Source organism: Canis aureus, chromosome 18 (genome assembly GCF_053574225.1).
Source record: "Canis aureus isolate CA01 chromosome 18, VMU_Caureus_v.1.0, whole genome shotgun sequence".
Taxonomy (NCBI): Eukaryota; Metazoa; Chordata; class Mammalia; order Carnivora; family Canidae; genus Canis; species Canis aureus.
Genome location: NC_135628.1, coordinates 44,861,270 through 44,887,709, shown reverse-complemented (window position 1 = coordinate 44,887,709; position 26,440 = coordinate 44,861,270). Strand labels below are relative to the sequence as shown.

Genomic DNA, 26,440 nt, shown 5'->3' with positions numbered 1-26,440 from the left:
CTCCCCATATTTTATAATGTAAAAATCACTGAATGATTGACATCTCCGAGGAGAGATCTTTGGCTATGATATTCACATATCAGCCAAAAAACTTTCTAAGTTGTATTTAAAGGAAATTTGTGAATGAAGGCCTCAACCCCATATCAGTGGTCATCAAATCATCCCAACAAAGAACAATCATAGAATTTATAATGTGTAAATAGGGCAACAATCCTATCTAGCTTTCTAGTTAAGGCTGCAATGTGTGGGTAGACCTGTATGTTTCTCTGGAAGCCCCTGATTAGTTAATAAATTTTCATTAGCATCCTTGCAAACATTCAGGTGAATTTTAGTAGTCAAATAACATCTTCACATTTAAAGAAACCATATGGATTCTAAAGCATAGGAATGTAACACTGTAAGCTCAAAAGCCTAGGCATTTGCCCCTATAAATTCAAATAGGATATTTCTGTCAAGAATGAGTTCCCTCATGTTGAAATGTTTGCAATTCTGGTTATTCTTCAGGGCTTTTCGTGTTAAGTAGGAACTGTTACCTCTTGACTAAAACTTTCACATTAATGAGAGTGGTTGGGGTCAAGTGAGAAGCAAGAGTGTTTAAGAAGAAAAGCTGTCAAAAATAACTGTATCTTTCTCCCTTATTTTGCCACTTAAAGGAACGGATAATGAATTACATAAGTAATCTGTAGTCTTAATACATTTTGGGTTCTTACCAAATTTTAAACAGCATCTTATAAAATATTCATAAGATAATGTAAAAATATTTCTTAGAACCAACAGAAGTTTATATTAAATAAATAACAAGTTTATCTGGCTATATGTTTCTTGCTTTCATCCCTTTCTATTATTAGTACTTTATGAATTCAAATGAATAACAAGGAGAATCTGAAAAAGATAGGTAAATATTAGGTATATATAGGCATCTGTAATTTCTATCTAATTAAATCATCTTTCTGTGTATTTATATTAGGAATGTGGCTTTACGAGGGATTTGATTCTATTTGCAACCTTCAATGAAGGTAAAAACCATAAAACTTTCAACCTATGATTATCTTGATGAGTTTTATACATTATTTTAGCATTTATTTTCTTTTTTTCCCCCCCTCACAGTTAAAAGTCAAAATCCTTTGGTAAAAGGTCTTAAGTTTTCTAATTCCTATGAAGATTTTGAGTTGAAGAAATTGCTTTTCAATATAATTGTGATCTTATGTAAAGATCTACCTACTATACAGGTAAAAAAATAACCAAAATAAAAGCTAAAGTCTCACTTTGTTTTGTTTTTAACTTTATTTTTTTTAAGATTTCAATTTATTTATTCATGAGAGACACAGAGAGAGAGAGAGAGGCAGAGACACAGGCAGAGGGAGAAGCAGGCTCCATGCCGGGAGCCTGATGTGGGACTCGATCCCGGAACTCCAGGATCACATCCCTGGCTGAAGGCAGGCGCTAAACCGCTGAGCCACCAGGGTTGCCCAAGTGTCTCACTTTGTAATATAACTTTAAAAGTCATGACTGCAAATCTTTCATCAACTCCTATGTTTACCAGAGAATATAACTCTTATTGGCCAGAATGTCACCCTAAAATTTTTTTGCTTATCTGGTTAATTAACAGTGAATTTACCGAAATTTAAACCACATAAACCAAATAAAAGCAGGAGAGCCTTAGAGATTTATGTGTTTAGATCTCCTGAGTAAGAAAATATAAAATGAAAGAAAATCCATACAGGGCCATCCAGCCTAATAGTCTACCTCTGACCAGGTTGTGGTTAAGGCTTTAGTCAGGCCAAATGAAATGTCATTTTCCAGCACTGTGATTCTGAATAGAATTGCTGTTTCATTTCTGTAAATTGCAGATATCTTAGTTTCAGAATGAGTAACAGCTACCTCATGGAATTATGAGGGTTAAAATAGCTCAGAATTTTTTGGAAATATCATTTTGAGGAGTACACATACATATATACATGTTAAAACATTCTCAGAGAAAGAAAAATTGTCTTTACAATGATAACATTATTTACATCAAAAATATGTACCTTGGGCAGCCCCGGGTGGCTCAGCGGTTTAGCGCCACTTTCAGCCCAGGGCGTGATCCTGGAGACCCGGGATCCAGTCCCACGTCAGGCTCTCTGCTTGGAGCCTGCTTTTCCCTCTGCCTGTGTCTCTGCCTCTCTCTCTCTGTTTCTCATGAATAAATATTTTTTTAAAAATATGTACCTACAGAACCTAAATGTATTTTATGCCAGATATCACTCCTTGAAATGCCAGATATCACCCCTTGAAATATGTTTTTATTAGAACAGTGGAGCATTATATAACTATTAAAATGATAGCTATGGAAACAAAATGTACACTGCAGTCTATAAACCAATTTTAGTTGACAACAGAGTCAAATGGCATAAAGACTATGGTGAGCTTCTTAAAGCACTATGTAAGCAGTAGAATCAACTGATTTTTTTTTATGTCATATGTTTGTTGCCCAATAATAGTAGTGATAATATGTGTACTACTTGTAGAATATTTGTATAATTTCTGTTGCAAGTGCTTAAAAATTAGCCATAGTCGTCATTTTGGATAAAATTGATTTTTTTTTTGTAGTATACAAGAGTCTGTGAAGAATTTTTTTTCAAAAAATGAAGGGAAGAGAGAAATGCCAGCAGTTTATTTGCTCCAAATTTTCTGTTTTTGTGGTTTGATCATAAGCAGGAGCTAGATTACATATATAAGCAGCATAGACAAAAAAATTAACACTCATTTATATTATTGTCATTTGGAAAGTGCATATCCTAGAGAGGGGGTCATAGCCAACTGGTTGTTTTTTGTTTTTGTTTTGTTTTAGTTTTGGTACTTAATGTAGAGATCTTTAGGAAGGAATATTTTTTAAATGAACATAATAAAACATTACATTGGAAATCATTAAATATTCTTAGATTAAATAAAATTGTTTTAATTGGGTTTCTAACAAAGTACTTTTTGCCCTTTCTCATAGCTATTAATTGATGGCAAAGTTATTTTGGCTTTGTTTACCTATGTTAAAAAGCCTGAGAAACACAAAATAATTGAATGGTCTGCAGCACAGTATGAAGAATTACAACTGCATGCAATTGCCACTTTGTCATCAGTGGCTCCTTTATTAACAGAAGAATATATGCTGTGTCAGGGAAATGCTCGAGTCCTTGCATTTCTAGAATGGTGTGAGAGTGAAGGTGAGTCACACCTGTCAAAATTCTAGTCAAATGCTCTACCACTGAGCTATCCCCCCAAAGGCAGAGGCTCAACCACTGAACCACTCAGGTGCCCATCAAAATTGTAATTTATATATTTCAACTGAACTCTCAATATATGTATAGAATAATAAAATTAAGCAAAAAATAATAAAACTATAGATCTGGTTTCCTATGATTTTCAAGTATTTACATGTTGCTTTTCAGGAAAAAAATCTGAGATTTCCTTTAAAGGCAGATACATTGGTAAATATAACTATAGTTGAGGCATACCTCTCAGTAAAAAAAGTTCATTCATAAAACCTGATTTAAATTTTTGTATCATTAGGCTTATCCAACAATTATACTAAGTCCTGGAAATATTTTTAACTATGCATTCAGCAGATATTTGTTGATGTGTAGTAGGTACTAGATATTGTGTTAATACATTTATATTCAAAATAAATAAAATCCCTACCTTCATGGAGCTTAAAATCCCCAGCCAGAAGTAATGATTACACATGTAGTCTACCAAATTAGCAGACTACCAATTTGTACAAATATTTTATTTCAATTCTCATCATTCTTAGGAAATAAGATGGTGTTTTTTGTTGTTTTTTTTTTTTTAATGTTTATAAGGGAGACACTGCAATCTTTTCTGGTAGTAATTTTGCTTTGGAAATAATTTTGTACGATACATTTTCAGTAGATCAAGAAAATCATATCCATGGGGAAGGAAAAAAAATTATAGCTGATTTCTTTTATTGTTTAGTTTCTAATATGTGGAGTTAACTAAATTTTTCTTATTAAAATGCTGTGCATTAAATAAAACAATTCTTCCATCTATCCTTAATATCATTTATGTTTACAAAAGACTATAAAGTAAAAGAGGAAAATGCTGCCTAACATGAGGAAGTCTGATAGCTAACAGTTATTGAGTACCTACTATGATAGGCCTTAAACATCTTAAATTATTAACTCATTTAGTCCTCATAACAAATCCAGGGGTCGAAGGTACTATTACTGTCTCTGTTGTTCAGATGGGTAGAACTCAATCAAAAAAGTTAAATAACATGTTCTTGGTCACACAGGAAGTGTCAGATCCAGGATTGAGTACAGGCAGCCTAGCCCCAGAACCTACATTTTTAACTCATACACAATACTCAGAACAGTATTTTTTGTAACTTTTTTTTTTTTAGCTTTAAATATAAGGCTTCTTAAAAGAACCTTTTTAAAAAAGGCATATTATTGTAAAGAAAGGAGAACTCGCTATGCTGTTTATCAAGACCTACCATAAGCTATAATAATTTAAACTGTATGGTATAAGACAAGGAATAGACCAATGAAATAGAACATGTGGGAGGTTGGCATTAACGGAGATAATATTGCTTTCTGTTTTTTTTTTAATTTTTTTATTGGAGTTCAATTTCCCAACATTTAGCATAACACCCAGTGCTCATCCTGCCAAGTGCCCCCCTCAGTGCCCATCACCCAGTCACCCCAACCCTCCACCCACCTCCCTTTCCACTACCCCTTGTTCGTTTCCCAGTTAGGTGTCTCTCATGTCACCCTCACTGATATTTTCACTCATCCTCTCTCCTTTCCCTTTATTCCCTTTCACTAATTTTGATTATATTGCTTTCAATGAAAATAAAAATAAGGTTCTTTCACCTTGTTAAAAAAAATCAAGTGCAAAATGAATTAAATCTCTAAATATGAAAAGTTAAGCTGTAAAAATCTTAGAAGAAGAAAAAAAAATCTTAGAAGAAAACATGGGAAAATATCTTTATGATAACAGGGTAGGGAAAAAAACTTTTTTTTAAGTTTAAGATTTTAAGATTTTATTTATTTATTAAGAGATACACACAAAGATTTTATTTATTTATTCATGAGATACACACAAAGAGAGGCAGAGACACAGGCAGAGGGAGAAGCAGGTTCCCTGTGAGGAGCCCAAAGCAGGACTCAATCCCAGGACCCTGGAGCACACCCTGAGCCTAAGGCAGATGCTCAACCGCTGAGCCACCTAGGGTTCCCAGGAAAAGACTTTTAATAAAGACAAGAAGAGCTTAAGGTATACAGAAGATTAATACATTTAATAATGTAAAATTTAGAAATGCCTGTATGACTAAATCTGAATAAAATAGCAATCTACAAATCAAGAGAATACATTTCTGTCCCTGTGACTAAAGGATTAGGATCCAGGCTCATAAAGAATTCTAAAAGAAAATAACCCCACAAATAAGAAGACAAAGAATAGGGACTGTCAAGTTACAGACAAAATCTCAAATTAAAAAAAAAAATTAAAAGATGTTCAACCTTATTGGTAATCAGAGAAATGCAAATTAAGATAACAACTGTCATTTCCCATGTAACAGACTGAATAGGATATCCTTGACTTTCAACTTAGAATTGACTATATTAAATGGGAAATGAATTGTAATTTCCCATTTAACAGACTGGGAAAAAAATCTATTAGTCTTGTACATTCTATCCATATAACCATTTTGGGAAGCAATTTAAGAACTTTAGTAAAATTCAGTGTGAGAGGGGCACTTGGGTGACTCAGCCAGTTGAGTGTCTGCCTTAAGCTCAGGTCATGATCCTGGGGTCCTGGGATCAAGACATGCATCCGGGCTCCCTACTCAGGGGGGAACCTGCTTCTCCCTCTCCCTTTTCCTGCCACTCCCCCTGCTTGTGCTTGTTCACGGTGTTAAATAAATAAAATCTTAAAAAAAAAAAATTCAATGTGAGTGTACCTTATATGATTCTGGTATCACATGGGCAAAACCTTTCTCAGTGGGAATAAGAAGATATAAACCAGAATGTTCATTGTACCAGAATGTTCACTGTAAAAAAAAAAAAAAAAAAAAAAGAATGTTCACTGTAGCAGTTTGTACTAGTGAATGGATAAACTGTGATTTATTTATAAAACGATTACTCAGGGGCACCTTAGCGGCTCAGTCTGTTAAGCATCTGACTCTTGCTTTCAGCTCAGGTCATGATCTTAGGATTGTAAAATTGAGCCTCACATCAGGCTCTGTGCTGGGCATGAAGCCTGCTTAAGATTCTCTCTCTCTCTCTCCCTCTCCCTCTGCTCCCTGCCCTCTAAAACAAACAAAATGAATGCTGAAAGTAATTAAATGATTTAGATCTGCTTGTGACAATGTAAATACTTTAAAAAACATAGTCTTGAATAACAGTAGCAAGTTACAAAAGATACACTATGATACATTTGAGTAAAATTTTAAAGCATATTCCTATTCTGGGAATAGAAGAAGGGGAAAGGATAATATTTACTCTTCAAAAAAAAAAAAAGCAAATATGACAAAATTTTAGCATCTGTTTAAACTTAAGGGTAGATACATAAGGTATCTGATTTATTTGAAATGCCTTATATTTTAAATTTCATAATGTAAATTGTTAAATTGTTAATATTTCTCCACAGATCCCTTCTTTAGTCATGGTAATAGTTTTCATGGTACAGGTGGCCGTGGCAACAAGTTTGCCCAGATGCGTTATAGTTTAAGACTCTTGAGAGCCATGGTCTACCTTGAGGATGAGACTATAAACAATGATCTTTGTGAAAAAGGAACAATTCAGCAACTGATAGGTAAAACATGTTTGTGTACTTATGAAAGTAGAATATTTATAAATTAGAGGTTTTATTTTAAATGTTTTTTACAAATTTATTGTCTTTTTAGCTCAGAAACACCTGAATATTCTCTTGATTTTTGTTTCATATCATTGCTATAAATCAGTTTGTCTTTACTAAAACATCATGATCGCTCATTCTATAAACATCTCTTTACTCACTTGACATACAAGTTCATTTGGGATTACCTTTTTTTTAAAACGGGCTACTATCACCTTCATTTTTCTTATAATAAGATCACCACTTTTTTGGCCAGGCTTTTGAAGTCATTTAAAAGAGGATAACATCACATTTTCTGATGCATCTGACATACCAGAACATGGTATGTGCTGGTATATACAGAAATGTACACAGAAGATTCTTTTCTGTTATATTATAGTAGGATATCCTTGATTTTCAACTTAGAATTGACTATATTGAATAACCTTATCCCCAAAATATATACATGTGAGCTTGGAATAAAATTCAGAAGCCCTAAACAAAAGCTTTATAGTTTTTGTTAACTAAAAAATAAGTAGTCTTCTGGCCCTAACCTTCCTGACTTTGAAAAGATCTATTTTGGTCATAATCAAATTCAGTGATTGCCTCATGAGTAACAGATAATTTACTGGATGTCAATTAATTATAAACACCTACTCAAAAGCTCTTCTACATGTTAAAGTACTTTTTCATCATTGATGGAGTGGAGTGTTCCCCTTTAATAGGATGAGCACTGGGTGTTATACTATATGTTGGGACACTGAATTTAAATAAAGTATATTTAATTTTTTTAATTAAAAATATTAAAATAATGGTTCCCTTTAAAATAAGGATATTGAAAAGGGTACTGAGCAAAAACATTTTCTTGATGAGTTTACTCAGGATAACCAAACCTGTAGATTTTATCACTTCCATGCACACTCCATTGTACAGAATTCAGTGTTAAGGTTCCAACCTAACTGGATGGAGTCCAGAAAATACAATATTTCATATGTCCAGGTAAGAGTCCAGGTAGGAGGTGGGGTAGAGAAAAGGGAAAACAAATACAGAAGGATTCTCTTCTTCTTGGGATTTTTTCCCTTTAACTGGAAAGAATCTGCTCTTTATCATGTGAGTTCTTAGAGGCAGTGGCCTCCTGTCACTTACACAATCTAACAGAGGACTTAACAAATAGTTTGCTCAACAAATAGTAAATGCACTGTAAATGCAAATGTTTATAATACCCTTCATGCCATGGGGGCACTGGGATCACAAACATGTATACAACAGGACACTGTGGACCTTGCCTTTGATGAGGACAAAAAAAGATGTATATCAAAGAAAGATAGCATGTGTTACCCTACACCATTAGTAAGGCCTCTAATGAGTAATACAGAGAGTAAATACTACAGAAACTAAGAGTTTTCAGCAGTTTTTAAGGCTAGGTAATTTTGACAATTACCTTTATTGAGCTTGGATGTGAGGGTAAAGCTAGTTTTGAGAGGAAAAGAGGAGATGGTCTTTAAAGCAAGGGAACAGCATAAGCAGACACATCGTGTTAAAATATGTATAATAATGTGTTCAGAACTAGCTTAAATGAAGTCTGTTTACGAAGACATGTATCATCTATACTTCAATTTAAAAATAGTTAAAAATAGAAATTGGAAAAATGTTTTATGAAAACAAGTAATATGAGATATAATATGTCTAGTCAGGAGCCAAGCTAGAAAGTTTTGAACAGCATGCTCTTTAGACATGCAGAGCCAGTAGCGGTTTTGATCAAAGAAGTCATGTATACAGTGCTTTTTTAGAAAAAGGAATCCAAAAGAAATTTATCAGATGACTTAGAATAGAACAAGGGTAGAGTAAAGGCAGCTAAAGGATAATGAAATATGAAGGAAATAATTCAATATCAACATAACGTGTTACAGACAACAGAGAAAGTGACATGCCTGCACCGTGCTCGACTAGTCCCACTAGGGACTGATGTTGCCCCTGTCATTCATCCTAACAGGACCAAGGATCATCCCTTTAGGGCCAGCTATGGAAATAAGTTGTGATTTCCATGACTCTCTTACTTTGGAACAGAAATCCACCCCTTCCTGCTAATGCCAATGACCCCTTTAGCAGAGAAGCGATGACTTTTGTTCCTCGTTTTAAAGCTTGAAGAAAAATTCCTTTTTGAAGCAAAATTTTATTGTGACTGTCATTCCATCAGTGTAATTGGCTCTTTTCCAGTCTAATTTTTATTAGAAGCTAGGGAGAGATTTCAAAGGACATGGGAATACTGCTACCTAAAGTTATTGAAGACACCTCCAGGTAGACATAAGGAGAGGATGCAGAAAGAAGTAACAGGAAGAGAACACATACTTAGAGAGGTCTTCCACCTTTGCCTAAAATTGACCATTAACCATGAGGAGATGAGAAAGCTGTGATCAGGTATTTAAGTCATATATTTGCAATGGCACTCATCTCTGCCTCATGACACTCTGCATATTTCTATAAATAGTTTTGTTTGCTGGGCAGAGTATCAGGTTATAGGGCATCTTGTAATAACACTCCATTAGTTCTGTACTAGAAATGCTATATAAATATATGGGGCTACTGATTGTATTCAGAGCTCAAAGAATCCATTTATCACCTTCTGTCTACATCCTCTACATAACTATGCAATTAAAATAGCCCCTTTTAAAATAGTTTCTCTAACTGAAATTTTATAAGAAGGGCTTTCTTTTTTTTTTTTTTGTAAAGAAGGGATTTCAAAACAGTAACTGATCAAAATAAAAATTACAATGTCCACTAAGTTTACATTCTTTCAATTTTTTTCACACCAGGAGTTTTTAAAAATACAATAAGCCAGTCTGATGACAAAGAAGAAGTCATTGTTTTGGAAATTCAATCTGATATATTACTTATTTTATCCAGTCTTTGTGAACATCATATTCCTAGGAAGGTATGTATGCCCGTGAATCAAAGTTTTTTTCAGATCTCCCAATTACCTAACATGATGAACTGTTATAAGAAGAATATAATTATATAAAGTATATATATCTTAAGTATATATTATGATAGGTTCAGATGAATATATACAAATATATACACACATTTAACCAATATCTCAATTAAAAGTCTATTGTGGGGCAACTGGGTGGCTCAGTGGTTAAGCATCTGCCTTTGACTCAGATCGTGATCCCGGGGTCCTGGGATTGAGTCCTGCATCAGGCTCCCTCTGCCTATGGGACTGCTTCTGCCTTTGCCTATGTCTCTGCCTCTCTCTCTCTGTGTCTCTCATGAATAAATAAATCTTTAAAAACCAATCAATCAACCAACCAATCAGACTATTGTTATTCCATATGAAATTCTTTCATGCCCCTTAGCAGCCATCCCCCTACTTACTTTCAGGTAACCACTATCCTGATTTCTATCCCCATAAGTTAGTATTGCCTATTCTTTTACTTTATTTGAATCATATCTAAATGTGATTTATTCTTTTATATCTGGTCCTGTCATCATCATATTCCTGAAATATATCCACATATTTGCAGGAATGAATCAGCAATTCATTCCTTTTTATTGCCAAGTAGTATTTCATTGATTTAATATACCCACAATTTTTCTCCATTTCCCTATTAATAAACACAGATTGTTTCCACTTGGGACTATTATGTATAAACCTTCAGTGAACATATTTATAGTAGTGTTTCTGTGGACATAATGCTTTCATTTCTCCTAGATAAATACCTGGAAGTGCAATTAATGTTAAATAAGTAGGTATATGCTTTTAAGAAACTGGCAACCTAAGTTCTACCTAGAACTAAAAGTTAGAAAAAGGGCTTAATTCCCTTTGGTCTTTTTAAACTCTGTAACAAGCTCTGAATCTCCATCCAAGATTGTTAATTTAAATAGCAAAAGGCAGAACTGCAAAGATAAACATTTTAAATCAAAGTTTCCAATAGAGAATTTTAGCGAGAGGCAACAAGAACAGTAAATGCATACCTCGCTCTCAACTTTGATGCAACTTTTCCTTATATTCTGTCCTCCTGTGCCTATGTTCTTCTGAAAGAATAGTCATAGTCCTGCTTTACTGGGTACCAGAGCTGAAAAAAACAGTGAGGAAGGAAATTGGTAAGTGACAAATATTAACCAGTAATATTAACCAGTAATTATTAGGGGTTTTAACCACCATTTATGTGTTTATTTCTCCTCTTGGTAATATTTTAAAAGTCTTCCACAATAGAATTTTAGCCTCCATTTCGCTTTTGCTAGCTAGTATTCACCTGACAGGATAGTGGACTACATTTACTGATAATGTAGAAGAAAATCATGGGGTAAGCTTATGGATTTTTTTTTTAAGAGAATAAACAAAAAATATAAAGGGACATTAAGCTAGCATATTGATTGATGCTGTATCTTAAAATGATTAGCTTTATAGTACTTCGTCTTAAATTCCTGAAAGAAAGCAAATTAAAAAAAATTGTATGAAACTAGCAATGTTGTTCTATTTACCTGGTAGAAAAAGTTTTAGGGGACAGGATGAAACAGGAAAGGGTGAGATTATTTATTTCAAAAATAATTTTAAATCCCTTAGGAAATGTTCGGAACTGAAGGAGTGGATATAATTCTCCGTGTAATGAAAACAGACCCCACAAAGTTACAAAGTGGATTAGGCTATAACGTACTTCTTTTTAGTACATTGGACAGCATTTGGTGAGTATTATTGTCCCCAAGTTAGAACCACAAAACAAGGAAATTTCTTCTATGCTCTTTATTGGCTTAAAGTCTGATTTTTGTTTCTAATAGATTTAAGATTTCTAATTTTTTAAAACTGCACAAATTTGTATGAAATAAAGCCTAGAAATATTAAAACTGTAGATTGAGTAGTAATAAAAATTAATCCTAGACTGTATGATAGAGAAGAGAAAATTTGAGTGCTATAATTTCTTCATGGTGTTGGATTTAAATTAGTTGGAATGTATTTCTGTACCATAATTTAAGCTTCAGTAAAAGTTTGCTTAATTCATTAAAAAAAAATTTCTTCCCTCAAAACCATACCTGAAAGATAATTCTCCCAATACCTTTTTCAATAGTCTAGAAATGACACCTACCAGTGTCCTTTGGAAAGTAATCTTGTTCACAGCTCATTTATAAAACCATTCTTGTATCTAAACTTAAATCTTTGATTTTATGATTTAAATCCATTCCATTTTGGCCTGGTCTAGGAGAACACAAGCATCTACTTTTACTCATTTAGTATTCTTATGCTTGAAAACTGTCAAATTCATTCATCTCCTCTTCAAAGAGTTGAAAACCAATTGATTAGGTATTTCCTAAGCAATATTTTTTCCCAAACTTTTTAGCATTCCTAAAGAGCAAAAAATAAATCATACATATATACGTACACACATACCGCTTTTCCTAACATTAATTTACAAAATTTCGTCTTGGAAAAAATTACTTGAGTTTCATGTATCATTAACACTTAACACATTTCTTTTGTCCTATTTGGGTGGGATTCATGAGAGCCACACTGCAACATATTTGGAGGGGGAAATAATGACTATAGACCTATATGGACCTAACAAGCATATGCAGAATATTTCCACTCAGTAGCAGTAGAATACATGTTCTTTTTAAGCTCTGTGGTTATTGTGATTTATATTAAGAAATATATATTTGGTCCATTCCTAGTACAGAATTCCTAAAATTTTTGTCATTTCCTAATCAATAAGAGCAATGGGAACATCTTTTGTTATAGTATCTGGTCTTTAATTCCCAGTTCCTGTAATAGCTTCAGAGTAATAACTATGAAGGCAGTGTTTTTTATTACTCATAACAAGCCCCTTTCAATCACATCTGAGTTTATGTCAATGATGTAATTTTTTAAAAGATTTCATTTATTTATTAAAGAGACAGAGCATGAATGGGGAGAGGGACAAGCAGACTCCCTGCTGGGCAGGGAACCTGCTGTGGGGCTCCATCCCAAAATTCTGAGATCGTGATGTGAGCCAAAGTCAGGTGCTTAACCAGAAGGGCCACCCAGATGCCCCTAATGAGGTAATTTTTGAGCACCTAGATAACCACAGGATGGGGGGCTGGTTCAACATGCAAGGTCACAAATAAGTCTTAACAAATTTAAGACTTAAATCATTCCAAATATCTTTTCTGACCACACTGGAAGAAAACTGGAAATCAATAACAAATAGAAATTAGGAAAACTCAGAAATACAGGGGAACTAACATACTCTTTAACTACCATTAGGTCACAGACAAAAGCAAAAGGAAAATTAAAAATAAAGTGAAAGCACAACAATACCAAAACTTATATGGTACAGCAACAGCAGTACTATGAAGTTAATTTATAGGTATAAATATCTACATAAAAAAGAAGAATGGGGGTGCGTGGGTGGCTCAGTCACTTAAGCATTGGACTCTTGGTTTCAGCTCAGATCATGATCTCATAGGTCCTCCGATCAAGCCCTGTGTAGGGCTTCTTGTTTAGTGGGGAGTCTGCTTGAAGATCCTCTTCCTCTGCACCTCCCCTGCAAATAAATAAATAAATCTAAAAAGAAAAAGATGACTCAAATAAACAACCTAACTTTAAATCTAAAGTAACTAGTAAATGAAGAACAAACTAAGCCCAAAGTTAGCAGAATAAAGGAAATAATAAAGATTAAAACAGGAATAATTAATATTTAATATTGTTTTTTTTAAGATTTTATTTATTTATTCATAGAGACAGAGACAGAGACAGAGAGAGGCAGAGACACAGGCAGAGGGAGAAGCAGGCTCCATGCAAGGAACCTGACGTGGGACTCGATCCCGGGTCTCCGGGATCGTGCCCTGGACTGAAGGCGGCGCTAAACTGCTGAGCCACCCGGGCTGCCCTATTTAATATTGTTTAAATGTCAAACTAGCCAGAGTGATATATACCTTAATGCAATCCCTATTAAAGCCTAAAGATATACTTTTACATAAATAGAAAATACAACCCTAAGATTCATATAGAACAACTAGTCATCAAATGCAAACCAAAACTACAATGAGTTATCACCTTATACCTGATGAGATGGTTATCAAAAAAAAAAAAAAAAGGAAAAAAAAGATATGCGTTGGTGAGGATGTGGGGAAGAGAATCTGTTGACATTGATGGGACTGCAAATTGTGCAGCCACTATGGAAAACAGTATGGAAGTTCCTCAAAAAGAAAAAAATTTTAAATAGAACCATCGTATGATCCAACAATCCCACTTCTGGGTATTTATCCAAAAGAATTGAAATCAGGATCTTGAAGAAATAGCTGCACTCCCATGTTCATTGCAGCATTATTCACAATAGCCAGGATATTGAAGCAACCCAAATGTCCATCAATAGATGAATGGATAAGGAAAGAAAATATGGCATATACATGCAATAGAATATTACTCATCCTTGAAAAAAGAAGAAAATCCTACAATTTATAACAACATGGATGGACCTAGAAGACGCTATACTAAGTGAAATGTCAGTCACAGAAGACTATTGCTTATACATATTTCTCCTATATGAGGCATCTAAAACAGTCAAAAAATATAGACGTAGACAATAGTATATAAACAGCAGAATCCTTGTTAAATGAATAACTTCCTTTTTATTTAAGGTGCTGTATTTTAGGGTGTTATCCATCAGAGGATTACTTTCTTGAAAAGGAAGGCATTTTTCTCCTTTTGGACTTACTGGCAGTAAGTATGATTGTTAATAATTGTAAACAATTAAATATGTTTTTATTAACTATTTCCAAAACTAAGTGCCACAGAACACTATTCTGTAATTAAATATGCCCCCATATCACATTAAAGTGTTTGTATTAAACAAAATCTCACCTGGAGATTCATATTTTGCATTGGTATGGTAAAGGCTCTGGAAATTCCCCCTGTGAAGAAACCAGTTTACTTAGGTCAGCACTCCCAAACACATAACAGCAGATAATTTGTTTTATAGGATTTCTCCCACCAATCTTCAAAGAAATAGTTTGTGAAATGCTAGACAATATCAAAACCCATAATCATTATTAATAACTTCTAACTTCTTCTCTTTGTATTAAAAGTTAAGGCCCACATTAAACAAAGGAGTAAAAATCAGCATTTTTAAAGAACTGAGTAGTTTGTAGGCAATGTTAAGAATCTAGTGCGTCAAAGACCATTCTACAGAATGAGCAGGAATGAATACATTAAGTCAGTCAGAAAAGACAGTCGCCATCTAACACCAACAAAGAATGGCAAAGACCCTCAGTTATCCTCAAAGTAATTCCCTACTGGCCTCAATTCTACATAGATCCATGTCAAGATACTATGGGAGGAAAAGTATAATTTGGTTTCAATAAAACTTTGAGAGAGATTCTCACATACAGTTCTACCTATGTCACTGCATATAATTGCCACCATTCATGATTTTATTAACAGAATGATTTTATTTATTAACAGAATAACCTACATGGATTTAGCAAAGGTGCTAAAGTTATTTGTGTCCCTTTATCTCTCTGAAATAAAATTAGTTGGCAGATAGGAGAGCAAACTCATTAGATAGAAAACATTACAAACAAAATAATATAGAATAATAATAGCCCACTTTGATAAACAGGAATTAATCATAACCAGAAACCCTTGGAAAGTTCAGGAAAATGGACATAATACAGAAGGATATATGTGTGGCTTTACTAAATGATATATAGCTCACCATGTTTCTCTGATGAGAGTATGCGCATGGTGATGTGTCAGGGGATTCCCAAAGTTACAGAATTAATTTGGCACAAATTCCTAGAATCTTGTTTTTACTTAAAGACTAGGAAGTGGGACTTATATTAAACATGTATATATTAAATAATTAAATTCTTTGTGAATATTTAAGGTTATATAAAAGACATAAAGACATTTCTCACTTGTGTTGATTCTCCTTCAACACTAGGATCTCTGATGGAAAGACATAAAACTGGTAGAAGAAGCCATATAACACAGTGGTTATGAGCATAGTCTGACTGAGGCTTCCAATACTTGTTAGCTGCGTATCTTGGACAAGTATTTAACATCTCTGTTATATGTTTCTTCATCTGTAGAACAGAGATAACAGTATCTATCCCATGCGCTCTTGGGAGAATTATGAGTGACTATGTGTATGTGTGCACATATGCACATACATACACACACACACACACACACATACAGTATTTGGAATAGTTCTTGACACATATTTTTGCCATGTAAATGTTTTATATTATTATGAATATAATTTTTAGATTGTGCCTAATGAAGATTGAACCAATCCAGTTACAGATTACAAATATTCTTTAATGAAGTTTTTATATCAACTCCAACCCTTGACATTTGTCTCTTTTTCCTGAAAGTGAAGTATGGGAATAAAAAACTCAGTTGAGGATTCTGCTTAATACAGTCTGCTAAAAGGGAATCCCTGGGTGGCTCAGCGGTTTGGCGCTTGCCTTTGGCCCAGGGTGTGATCCTGGAGTCCCGGGATCGAGTCCCGCATCGGTCTCCTGGTGTGGAACCTGCCTCTCCCTCTGCCTCTGTCTCTGCCTCTCTCTCTCTCTCTTTCTATATCTATCATGAATAAATAAATAAAATCTTTGGGGAAAAAATACAATCTGCTAAAATATTTATTCAGTATGCAATGATAATAATTGCTAATAATGTTAAATATTATTGAGAGCTTTCTATATGCCAGGCACTCATATAATTTATTATAAATAACTCACTAAAGCAGGTAATATTATCCGTCATTTTATAAAAGAGGAAAGTGATAATATTTGCAGTTTAAACAACAGGTTACATTTTTCCTTTGCTGTATTCTATTAGTGGTATACTAGGAGTTAATCAGCAAAAAATATTTCAGACACAAATTACTGTGTGAAGACTACTACTCTGGATGGACTTTTCCATACCTAAATTTTGGTTTCCTGAAAACTAGTAGCAAAACAAAGGAAATATGCTAGATAATTTCTCTTAAATGCTTACTTTTCAAAATACAAAGTTCCATCTCATTTTGATTTTTTTTCATATGTGACTGCCACTTGCAGTTACCATCAGTTATTTTCTTAGTCACAACAAGGTTGTAGTTATGAGTCTTTACAAACCTTAATAAAGCATGTAAATTAGAAAGATCCTATAATTACAGCAAACTATGTATAGTACTGATTACTAACTCCACTTAAAATGAACATCTTCACTTATTTCTACAATTTCTCTTTTTTCTGGACTGAAACAAATCAATTACATTTTTGATCATTACATACATTTATGACTATATCAGAATTATATTGAATCTTTTTCTTTTTATTCTAATTCTTAATGTCTGAAACATACTTTTTAATAGGAGATTGTCCCAAATCATACTTAAGTAGAGTGTTAATTTTATAAGGCAGCCATTTAGAAGAAAATTACTGATTAATACAAGTGTTTCTTGGGGTCTTATTTGAAGATAATAATTCTTAAAATTTATTGCAACTCTTTTTTTTTTCCTATTTCCTTGCAAAAGTTGAACCAAAAAAAATTCTGTAATCTAATACTTGGAATAATGGTTGAATTTTGTGATAATCCCAAAACTACGGCTCATGTCAATGCTTGGCGAGGGAAGAAGGACCAAACAGCTGCTAGTCTTTTAATTAAATTGTGGAGAAAGGAAGAAAAAGAACTGGGAGTAAAACGTGACAAACACGGGATGATCATTGGTAAGTGTACTTATAACTGTTAGTAGTAGCAGTTAGTTGCATATTTTTAATTGAGATATAATTGATATATTACATTGCATTAGTTTTAAGTGTACAACATAATATTTAATAAATGTATATATTACAAAACGATTACCACAATAAGTTTAGTAGCATCCATTACCACACATAGTTACAAGTTTTCTCTCATAATTGAACTTTTAAGATCTATTCTCTTAGTAACTTTCAAATATGCAATAAAGTATTGTTAACTATAGTTACCACTCTGTTCATTAACATCCCCAGGACTTTTATTTTTATTTTTTTTTTTTTTACATCCCCAGGACTTATTCATCGTTTACCCATATTTTTAAAAAGAGAAGTTTAAAAAGATATTAAGGAAATATAAGGACTTTTACTCTTTTGTTTAAAGTTCTTTTCACAAGAATTTGTGGAACTTGCTATCATAAATTGAGTGAATGGAAGAAAATAAATTAGTAGCAGGTTCATACTTTTATAGAATATCTTCAGGAAGTGGTTTAATTTATTGTTTAACTCAAAAAAAAAAAAAAAAAAAAGCAAAACAAAACCTAACAACATGTCCTAAAGAAGTTCCCTTGAGCTACTTGCTTTTATAAATAGATTCAGTAACATTTCACTTACCAATACAGTTTGGGATGTAAATAAAGTGCCTGAAAACAATTTTTATAGTATTTTGTATATTTATGTTGATTCATATTTATGCAGTTTACTTTTTATATAAAAGAAGCTGTTTTCTAAATAAAAATAAATCAAATGTTCCTAAAGTTTAATTACCAGCAATCTACAATGCTAGAGTATATTTTCTAAGCCTCTTAAGTTTCTTTTCAACTGCTAATATTGTTAATTTTTAAGTGAAAATACTTCCCCTTTAACTTCTGATGATTTCTATTTCAGCCAATTTTTGAGTTTTGATCTGCAAATCGTAAGATCGTTTTTGTATTTATAGCATAATATATGGAACCCAAAAGCAAAGGAGATTACATCATTGTTAAACTGGATCTCAAAATTAGAAAATTTATTTACATAAGAGTTTCACTTTTTAAAAAGTTATTTTGTGAAATTTTCATATTTTATGTAAATCATAAAAGTGAAAGCTTTAAGTTTTGCCACAGAATGAGGAATAACTGATTACTAATGCTTTCAAAAGAATAATCATATACAATGCACTATTTTATTCTGTTATAATATTTTTATATTTTCTATGGACTAAAATTTCAAAATTAAATATTAATTTATTAATGTTTTTATCTGTCCTTTCTATGTTTTCATGGTATGCAATGATTAGATACAAAGAAACCTCTATTTACTAGTTTCCAAGAAGAGCAAAAAATCATGCCATTGCCTGCAAACTGCCCAACTCTTGCAGTTATGGATGTTGCTGAGAATATCAGAGCAAAAATTTATGCTGTGCTAGGCAAACTGGGTAAGAAGGTATTGGTCAAATTCTCAAGAGCCTCTGTTTTGCTGAGTTTTGCAAGTTGATTTTGCTTTGGAGTCTATTTTCAAACATGTTAATCAAAAGTCCCTTTATACAAATAAGTGCACATTCCATAGTTAACCAATGTCCAGGCTATGCCCTTGATCAATTAAAATCAGAATTTCTGGGGGTGGGGTCCAGGCATCAGATCTTTCAAAGCTCCCCCAAGGAGTTGCAGCCAGGGTTAAAGGTGGTTAGTTTAGATGATTAGGCTTAGACACTAGAATTCTGATACCTGAGTTTTTAAAGACCTTGCTTCCTCCCCCCGCCCTTTTTTTGTCCTTGCTTCCTATTAAAGAAAAAAGTAGTCAAACACTCTTCAGCTTCTGAAAGTACAATATCATTGTCTCACCATAGCACAGAAAAGATTCCTCTTCTAATGACTTGATTAGGATGACCTGGCAAAGGTTTCTTACAGGAGGAAGCCAGAAGTTCACAGAACTAAGTTTTTCATAATGAAGATGTAATAAAAACTAACTGTTGGCCTTAGTTTTTATGATAGATACATGCATTTTGGAATCACTTACTTTGTTACAGTAACTGTTTCTTTATAAACTTTTAGATTTTGAAAATTTACCTGGCCTATCTGCTGAAGATTTTGTCACTCTTTGTATCATACATAGATACCTTGATTTTAAAGTGAGTACCTTCTTAATAATCTTGTTATTAAACTCTAATATGACAAAATCAATTGGGAAACAAAAGATCTATTCATAGTTGTAAGCAGTCATCCATGTACTGTATAGTTTTTATTTTCCATTTTGCATCTGCTACTGTTCAAGAAACCTACAACTGATTGGTATTTTCCATAAGATATGATTTCACCCAACTATTAGTTTATAACAGAAGATGTATGTTACTGACAGAGCTATTCAGAAGCTTAAAAAAATTCTTAAAATATAATTTTTTCTCTTTAGAGAGCATTAGGAACTATATTTAAATGAATTATTGCTTATTAAAATAACATTTTTTAAAATTATTAACATTTATTAAAGATTATTTTATCACTAATTTATATGATGATCAAATATGTTAAAGAATATTGGGTTTCTCACCCCATTGGTTATATTTTTATTAACAAATAAATACTTTTTAAGTTTCAGCAAAGTCTTTTTAAGTACATTCTCTTCTACTAATATTAGTACTATGTATTCGAATGTTGTAAATTAATACACCTCTTACGTCAAATGAAAACAAAGCTCAACTTCATCCCAATCCTAGATATATAAATTTTTCTATAAATATAAACATACTCAAGTACATTAATTTCCAGACAACCTAGAATATGAGATGGAGCTGTCAGTATGATGATACCATGGAATTAAGAGCTTGAGATTCAGTTACTATCTTAGTGAGAAGATAAGGGGCAGGGGACAGGGCTCTAGATTTCCAGTTATCCCCATGTTAATTGGCCTACAAGTTCAGCTTAACCTAGCTTTTATTTATTTATTTTTTAAAAGCAGTTCATAATCTTTTCTTTATTTTTAAAAAAAATGTTTTAAAGTAGGCTTCATTCTCAGTGTGGGGCTAGAATTCACAACCCCAAGATAAAGAGTCCCATGCTTTATGGACTAAGCCAGCCAGGTGCCCCTTGACCTAGCTTTTAATACAGGGCTTTTGGGAGGAAAAGAGTAGTTCTAGAGGATGAGACTAAAGCAGCAGTTTCTGCAGCTGTAAAAACAGTGTAACTATAAACCAGAGGGCAGAGATGATGGTAGTGAATTAGACCTAGGTAGTTGAGCCTCATCCACAAATACTCATCATTGTAAAACATTTGAGAAATTACTTTTGAATATTCAACTGTAACTGGTGCCTCAAATCATTCCCAATGTACTTACTCCTAAATAGGAAGATGGAGAAAGGTAGTTCAGTAAGTGTTAACTTTGGAACAAACACCCAAATAAATGATTATCTAAAATTATATCATTTATTTTTGGCTAATGTGACTTTTTAAACTTTGTTGTAACAGATTGGAGAAATATGGAATGAAATATATGAAGAAATAAAATTAGAAAAGTTAAGACCAGTCACTACAGATAAAAAAATTTTGGAAGCTATTACAACAGCATCAGAAAATATTGGCAAGATGGTTGCTTCTCTTCAAAGCGAGATGATTGAAAGCCAAGCACACCAAGATGTGCAAAGTGAACAAAAAGTATATACAAAAGTAAGTCACATTACCATTAAGGAAGGAAATAATTTCAGTAAACTAGCTGACCATAGGATATTTATGCCTTACTTTGAATGTTTCAGCACTTAGAGTTATTTTGTAGATTTCTCTTATTTTCAGTGTTTTTGTGCAATTTTTAAAGAAACCATGGAGTTAAGAGGCTAAAATGCAATTACTATATTCAGTACAGGATTATGGCATTGTAATTTGATTTCTACAGGCTTATATTTTAAAAAGTAAACAGATACCTGTGACACATTTTTTGAAATGTCAAGAGTTCCAAAAATTGTGGTCTATGTGAGTGTATACATTTAGCAAATTCGATCTGACAGTGTATCTGTGTGCCTATATGTATAACCTCACTGTGAAAGCTGGTCCTCGTCCTTCACTCTGTGATAGGCTCTTACTGCCATGCCAACCATCGGCATATTGATGAAGTTTCATCCTCACTTCAGAACCATAAAACTTACAGAGAATGCTCTAAAAATCCAGAGGTAAACTGGTCTCAGACTTTAATCAGGAAAAGCCTGCCAGGAAAATATAAGCCATGTTCCTAAAGATTTCTGTTTGGTCAGAAACTGAACCCAACAGATGTTTTGAGCAAATAGGTCTTTAAGTGGCTCTAGCTTGTCTGCAGATAACAAAGATGTTGCAGATTCCCCACTGCTGCTTGGTGACCCTTTATAATTACAATTAAATGTTTAAAACTCTTTAAAGTGATTTCCAAAGTGCTTTCTTTTGCCTGATCTTTCACATAGTCTATTAAATGTTTATATCTACAGCCTACTAAGAATTCTGTCTACATCCATCTGTGAATTCTGCTCCATCTGAGACACTAACTTGCTTGAAAGTTTTACTTGAGTTTTTATTGCAAAAAAAAAAAAAGTTTTCATTGCATAGATGTTGCCATTTAAGTAATTTATGTGCTCTCAAGTGGGAGAGCCTTATTAGAAGTTCTGCTGCCTTATCAGTTCTGGCTGAACATCTGCTGTGTGGACCAGCTATTCTTGATTTGTTAGTTATTGTTGATTTGTTATCATGGGTTTGACTCCACTTATTTTTAAGCTATTGTTTAAATAATCTTAGGTTCGTAATCCATATTTAATAACATGTTAGTACTAACCAAGGGCATATATTCTCTGATTATATATTTAGTGAATAGCCTGTTGAGAACTATAGTCTCTGCAGTTTGTTGGTGGTTACCTCCCTAGAGGTAACTAGGGAGACTGCATCACCACAACCAACTCAGCACTCTCACAAAACTGCTTGTCTTAAACTGCTACAGTCATAGATTAGTAGTTTTACAAATATAACCTTCTGTAAACTATTATCAGCGGCAGCAGGAATCTCTTTATTTTCTCCTGTGGATTTGCTGTTGGGTCATATATACCTTTATCTGAATTATAATCTGTCTTCACAAGTGATAGTCACATAAAACAATCAGTCCTGCTGAAAATAATTATTGTTATTTTTATGTTTTGTTTTTATAACAACAGTTTTAGATTACATTTCATGGAAAGCAGTTCAAATCTTAGCCATATAATGAAGAAAGGATTTCCCTCCCCCCATTTTAAGACTTGTTGAACTCTATGAGTACTCTAATCCTTTTGCTAGTCAGCCCTAAAATTTACATTGGTAAAATCTAGGTCTTCCCTGAAAATAAGGGCTTTAAAAAGCCCTTTGGTATCCTTTCATAGAAACTAGAACTCTTAATTATCTTTCTCATTTCAGATACAAGCCACACATAAGCAAAGAGAATTGGCTACTAAATCATGGGAAAATTTCTTGGCCAGAACATCAAATGCTAAAGCTTTAAAGGTAGGATTTTTAAAATATTGTGATATCCACAAAAAAGAGCCAATTCTTGACAGGCAGACTTTTTCAGGAATAAATATTCATTCACCTTTTCTGATGACTTTTCTGTAGAATACCAACACTGTTAGATCCTCATACAATGTAGGATGATAATTGTGCATTTTCATAGTTACAGAAGATGCTACTTTGAGTTTTATTTGCTCTAGCAGTGGGAAGCAAGGGTGATGATAAAGGAGGTGATCGTTAGCCAGGAATAAGGAGGAGAAATGTGCTTCTACTTTCCATTTTGAGTCTTCCTATTCATTGATCATTTCTGTAAGAAGCAGAGTGAAGGACAGAAAAAGCTTGTCTGTGTGACCCTCTCCCCCAAGGGTATTTCTCTTCCATGACCACCAAAAGAAAATTAAAACTTAAAATGAGAATTGAGGATAAACATCCTTTGGGAAAATGTGATAAGCTGCTTCAGGGATGAGCTAGAAACTAATCTAAAAAGTTTATAATGTTGATTGTTTACTTGAAATATGTGAGAAGCACCATGTATTTCCAAAACCTCAATACTTTTCCCACTAATACTTTGGATATGTTTTCATGTAATATTATAATTCTTTGACTAGATAGGAAATTGTTGAATGTTAAGCTAGTCCATGAAAATAGTGAAACCACATTAAGGTAGCAAAACCAAAGAATAAAACTTCACTTGAGGTACTGTGTCTCTGCCTTCTCACTAAAAATTCTTCCCAACTTTACTTATAAAATATACTCACAACTGCCTGTACTTTAAAGAAATACTTAATGAAAACCAGCCATTCCATACAGATCATTTGTTACCTCAAATTTCACCTGTTCTAGTGCCTCAACTACTGAGGTTGAACCTGAGTCTAACAAATTATACTATTTATATTACTGTGTGAAATAGTTAAGTGTCTTGAATTAGTATCCATGCAAAATATTTTGAAAACCTGCATCGCCTGAGGTAAAGCTAGTAGTTTATTAAATTATGTACTAAAAATTGAATGTGATTTCCAGAGGACCTGCTTTATTCTTTGGGCATATATGACTGATAACTCTGGAAATCTCAGTAATGTTTTCAGGTGACTGGTGTCTTCTGCAATGTATAAAAGATGTAGCTGACTATAACTATCTTCTTAGCCTAAGTGAGTAAGTTCAGGTTACAGTGCTACTTAATAAACAGTCCAAGTAGAAGTCAGGCACAATTAAATGTACTTCACATACTTCATTGCAAATATGATACTTAATGTCTTAATAGCAATATTACCTTCTTTCCAATTTAAAAATCTTCAGAAAGCAAAGAGACTTCAGGAGAAAGCTATAGAATCCTCTAGATACAGTGAGCACCCACCAAATGCAGTATTTCACAGGACAGATATTAAAGGCCTTAATACAACGGTAAGTTTTGTTTTGTTTTGTTGCTTCATAATTTTTTTACTAAATACTGAATTTAGACTCCTAGAATGTTATTTCCATGAGGTTTTTTTCTCATATTTTTTTATTCTCTTTTTCTTTAGTCAAATTTTACATAGTTAAGGCATATTTATCTCAAGAATACCTTCACTGTCACCCAGTACTGGTTTAGACCTGATCAGCCCTCCAGGATTCCCAAGAAACTGTTATAAGTTTGTATCTTTTCCAAAGTCAGCTTAAGGATGAATGGATTTTTCTTTCATTGAAAAATTTTGTAAGTGAATGCTTAGATATATACCTTTTGCTTTTTCAGGTGCCTTCTGGTCGGGTAGTAACAGTGGAAAGCACCCCTGCCCGATTACTGGGAGGACCTCTGGCTGATACAGATATTGCTCTTAAAAAACTCCCTATTCGTGGAGGAGCCCTACAAAAGGTGAAAGCAGTGAAAACTGTGAATGAGTCAAAGAAGAGTGTTCCTACATAAAATGATCTACAGGCATTCTGAAATAAATTTTGCTTATAGTTTTTTAGTTAAAAATATCTTTATAAACAGAAAGCAAATATTTTAGTAAAATACTATGAAAAAATAAAAGTAAGCACATATAATTTATTTGTATTGAAAATACCTACATATAGCATCAGAAGAATTGTCATCAATTTCTTTGGAAAGATTACTAATTCTCTTAATTGAAATTGTAAAACATATTGTGTCAGTTAAAACTCCTTTGGTTGCATGTGAACTACTCCATCTGTTTTAAGCCAATAAAAACTTTTACAGGCTCTATAGCTATCAAAACTAGAGGTCATTTAGACTGCAGGCATTGCTGCATCTAGGGACTGAAACTCTGTGAGGAGTATCTTCTCCTTCCCTAACAGTCCCTGAATTGTATTCTCCCGAGTTGATACCCAGCAGAGAAGAATACGTGCCTGTCTTTCAACAGTCTCTGCAACTGCCTCTGCGTCTTGGGACCCTTGACTGGCCACATGCCCACTCCTGAGCCATTCACCATGACTTTGGTCAGATCAGTACTGCCTACTCCCAGAGCCAGAAGCAGGCTAACTCCAACCAAAATATATGGATGGGGTGGGAAATCAAGATATTGTTATCATATGTGAATATAAATACTGGGCAGCAAAAACATTTGCAACAAATTTGCTGGTCAAAGTACAACATCGCTGTTATTAAAAGCAAATGTTGGGGCAGCCCTGGTGGCGCAGCGGTTTAGCGCCACCTGCAGCCCAGGGTGTGATCCTGGAGACCCGGGGTTGGAGTCCCACATCCGGCTTTCTGCGTTGAGCCTGCTTCTCCCTCTGCCTTGTGTCTCTGCCTCTCTCTCGCTCTCTCTGACTGACTGACTGAATGAATGAATGAATGAATGAATAAATAAATAAATAAATAAATCTTTAAAAAAATAAAAATAAAAAAAGCAAATGTTATTCATGAGCTAAACAATAAAAATTTTTAAAAATGCAGATGGTTTTACTCTTAATACATAAATATGCAAACAAACTCTAATGCTATTTTTCTTCTTTAATGGGGAAGGGGAGGCGACAGTGAGGAAGTATCTTCCCCCCTTTGGTGTTGGAGGTATTTTACCAAAAAATAGGAGATAGATGCCTTAATGCTGGATGTAGAGCAGAGTGTCTCCGTATGCCATTAAGAGATTTTCATAGTCTGTCTCCATTCCCATCAACCCCCCCCACCCCAGGAAGCCACAAAGTTGAGTTCATGTCCAGGACTGTGAGAGACAAGATCTTGTTTTCTTAAGTAGGGAAATATACTGGAATTTGAGTCTAGATTCTAGGCACATAGGCACACTCAACAGTGTACTGGTAAATGTGTAACAATAAGCTCTTCAAGGGGAAAATGCCCTCATTTGTAGTGTTTGCCAATTTAGATGGTATAAATACTCCCACTGTGACCAATTACAAGCAACCAGTATGATGCTACTGAATGCAAAGTTGGGAAAACATGCATAAAATCCACTTTATCAAATAAAAGAGGGCTCCAT

The 26,440-nt window shown here is 33.6% G+C and overlaps 1 protein-coding gene and 1 long non-coding RNA gene across 9 annotated transcripts in view; one reads left to right on the top strand and one right to left on the bottom strand.

Moving 5' to 3' along the window:
* Positions 1-25,901, top strand: part of CFAP69 (cilia and flagella associated protein 69) — a 55,562-nt gene extending 29,661 nt beyond the window's left edge. For 4 of the 8 annotated variants that reach the window (XM_077857037.1, XM_077857038.1, XM_077857042.1 and 1 more), the window contains 14 exons: positions 968-1,016; positions 1,108-1,229; positions 2,984-3,200; positions 6,646-6,810; positions 9,645-9,763; positions 11,399-11,517; positions 14,446-14,527; positions 17,331-17,523; positions 18,830-18,967; positions 19,584-19,660; positions 20,991-21,188; positions 22,923-23,009; positions 24,309-24,413; positions 24,742-25,901. In XM_077857037.1, the coding sequence (XP_077713163.1) occupies positions 968-1,016; positions 1,108-1,229; positions 2,984-3,200; positions 6,646-6,810; positions 9,645-9,763; positions 11,399-11,517; positions 14,446-14,527; positions 17,331-17,523; positions 18,830-18,967; positions 19,584-19,660; positions 20,991-21,188; positions 22,923-23,009; positions 24,309-24,413; positions 24,742-24,912 (1,842 nt within the window). In that variant the 3' untranslated portion in view covers positions 24,913-25,901. Of the gene's footprint in view, positions 1-967; positions 1,017-1,107; positions 1,230-2,983; positions 3,201-6,645; positions 6,811-9,644; positions 9,764-11,398; positions 11,518-14,445; positions 14,528-17,330; positions 17,524-18,829; positions 18,968-19,583; positions 19,661-20,990; positions 21,189-22,922; positions 23,010-24,308; positions 24,414-24,532; positions 24,641-24,718 lie in introns of all 8 variants that reach the window. The other 4 variants (XR_013357016.1, XR_013357017.1, XM_077857039.1 and 1 more) reach the window with 4 other exon arrangements.
* LOC144288956 (uncharacterized) overlaps positions 1-26,440 on the bottom strand; it is a 48,738-nt gene extending 22,298 nt beyond the window's left edge. The window contains exons 1-3 of the long non-coding RNA XR_013357018.1: positions 24,727-26,440; positions 14,669-14,718; positions 10,807-13,349 (exon numbers count right to left, since the gene is read on the bottom strand). This is a non-coding gene — a long non-coding RNA (uncharacterized LOC144288956). The remainder of the gene's footprint in view (positions 1-10,806; positions 13,350-14,668; positions 14,719-24,726) is intronic.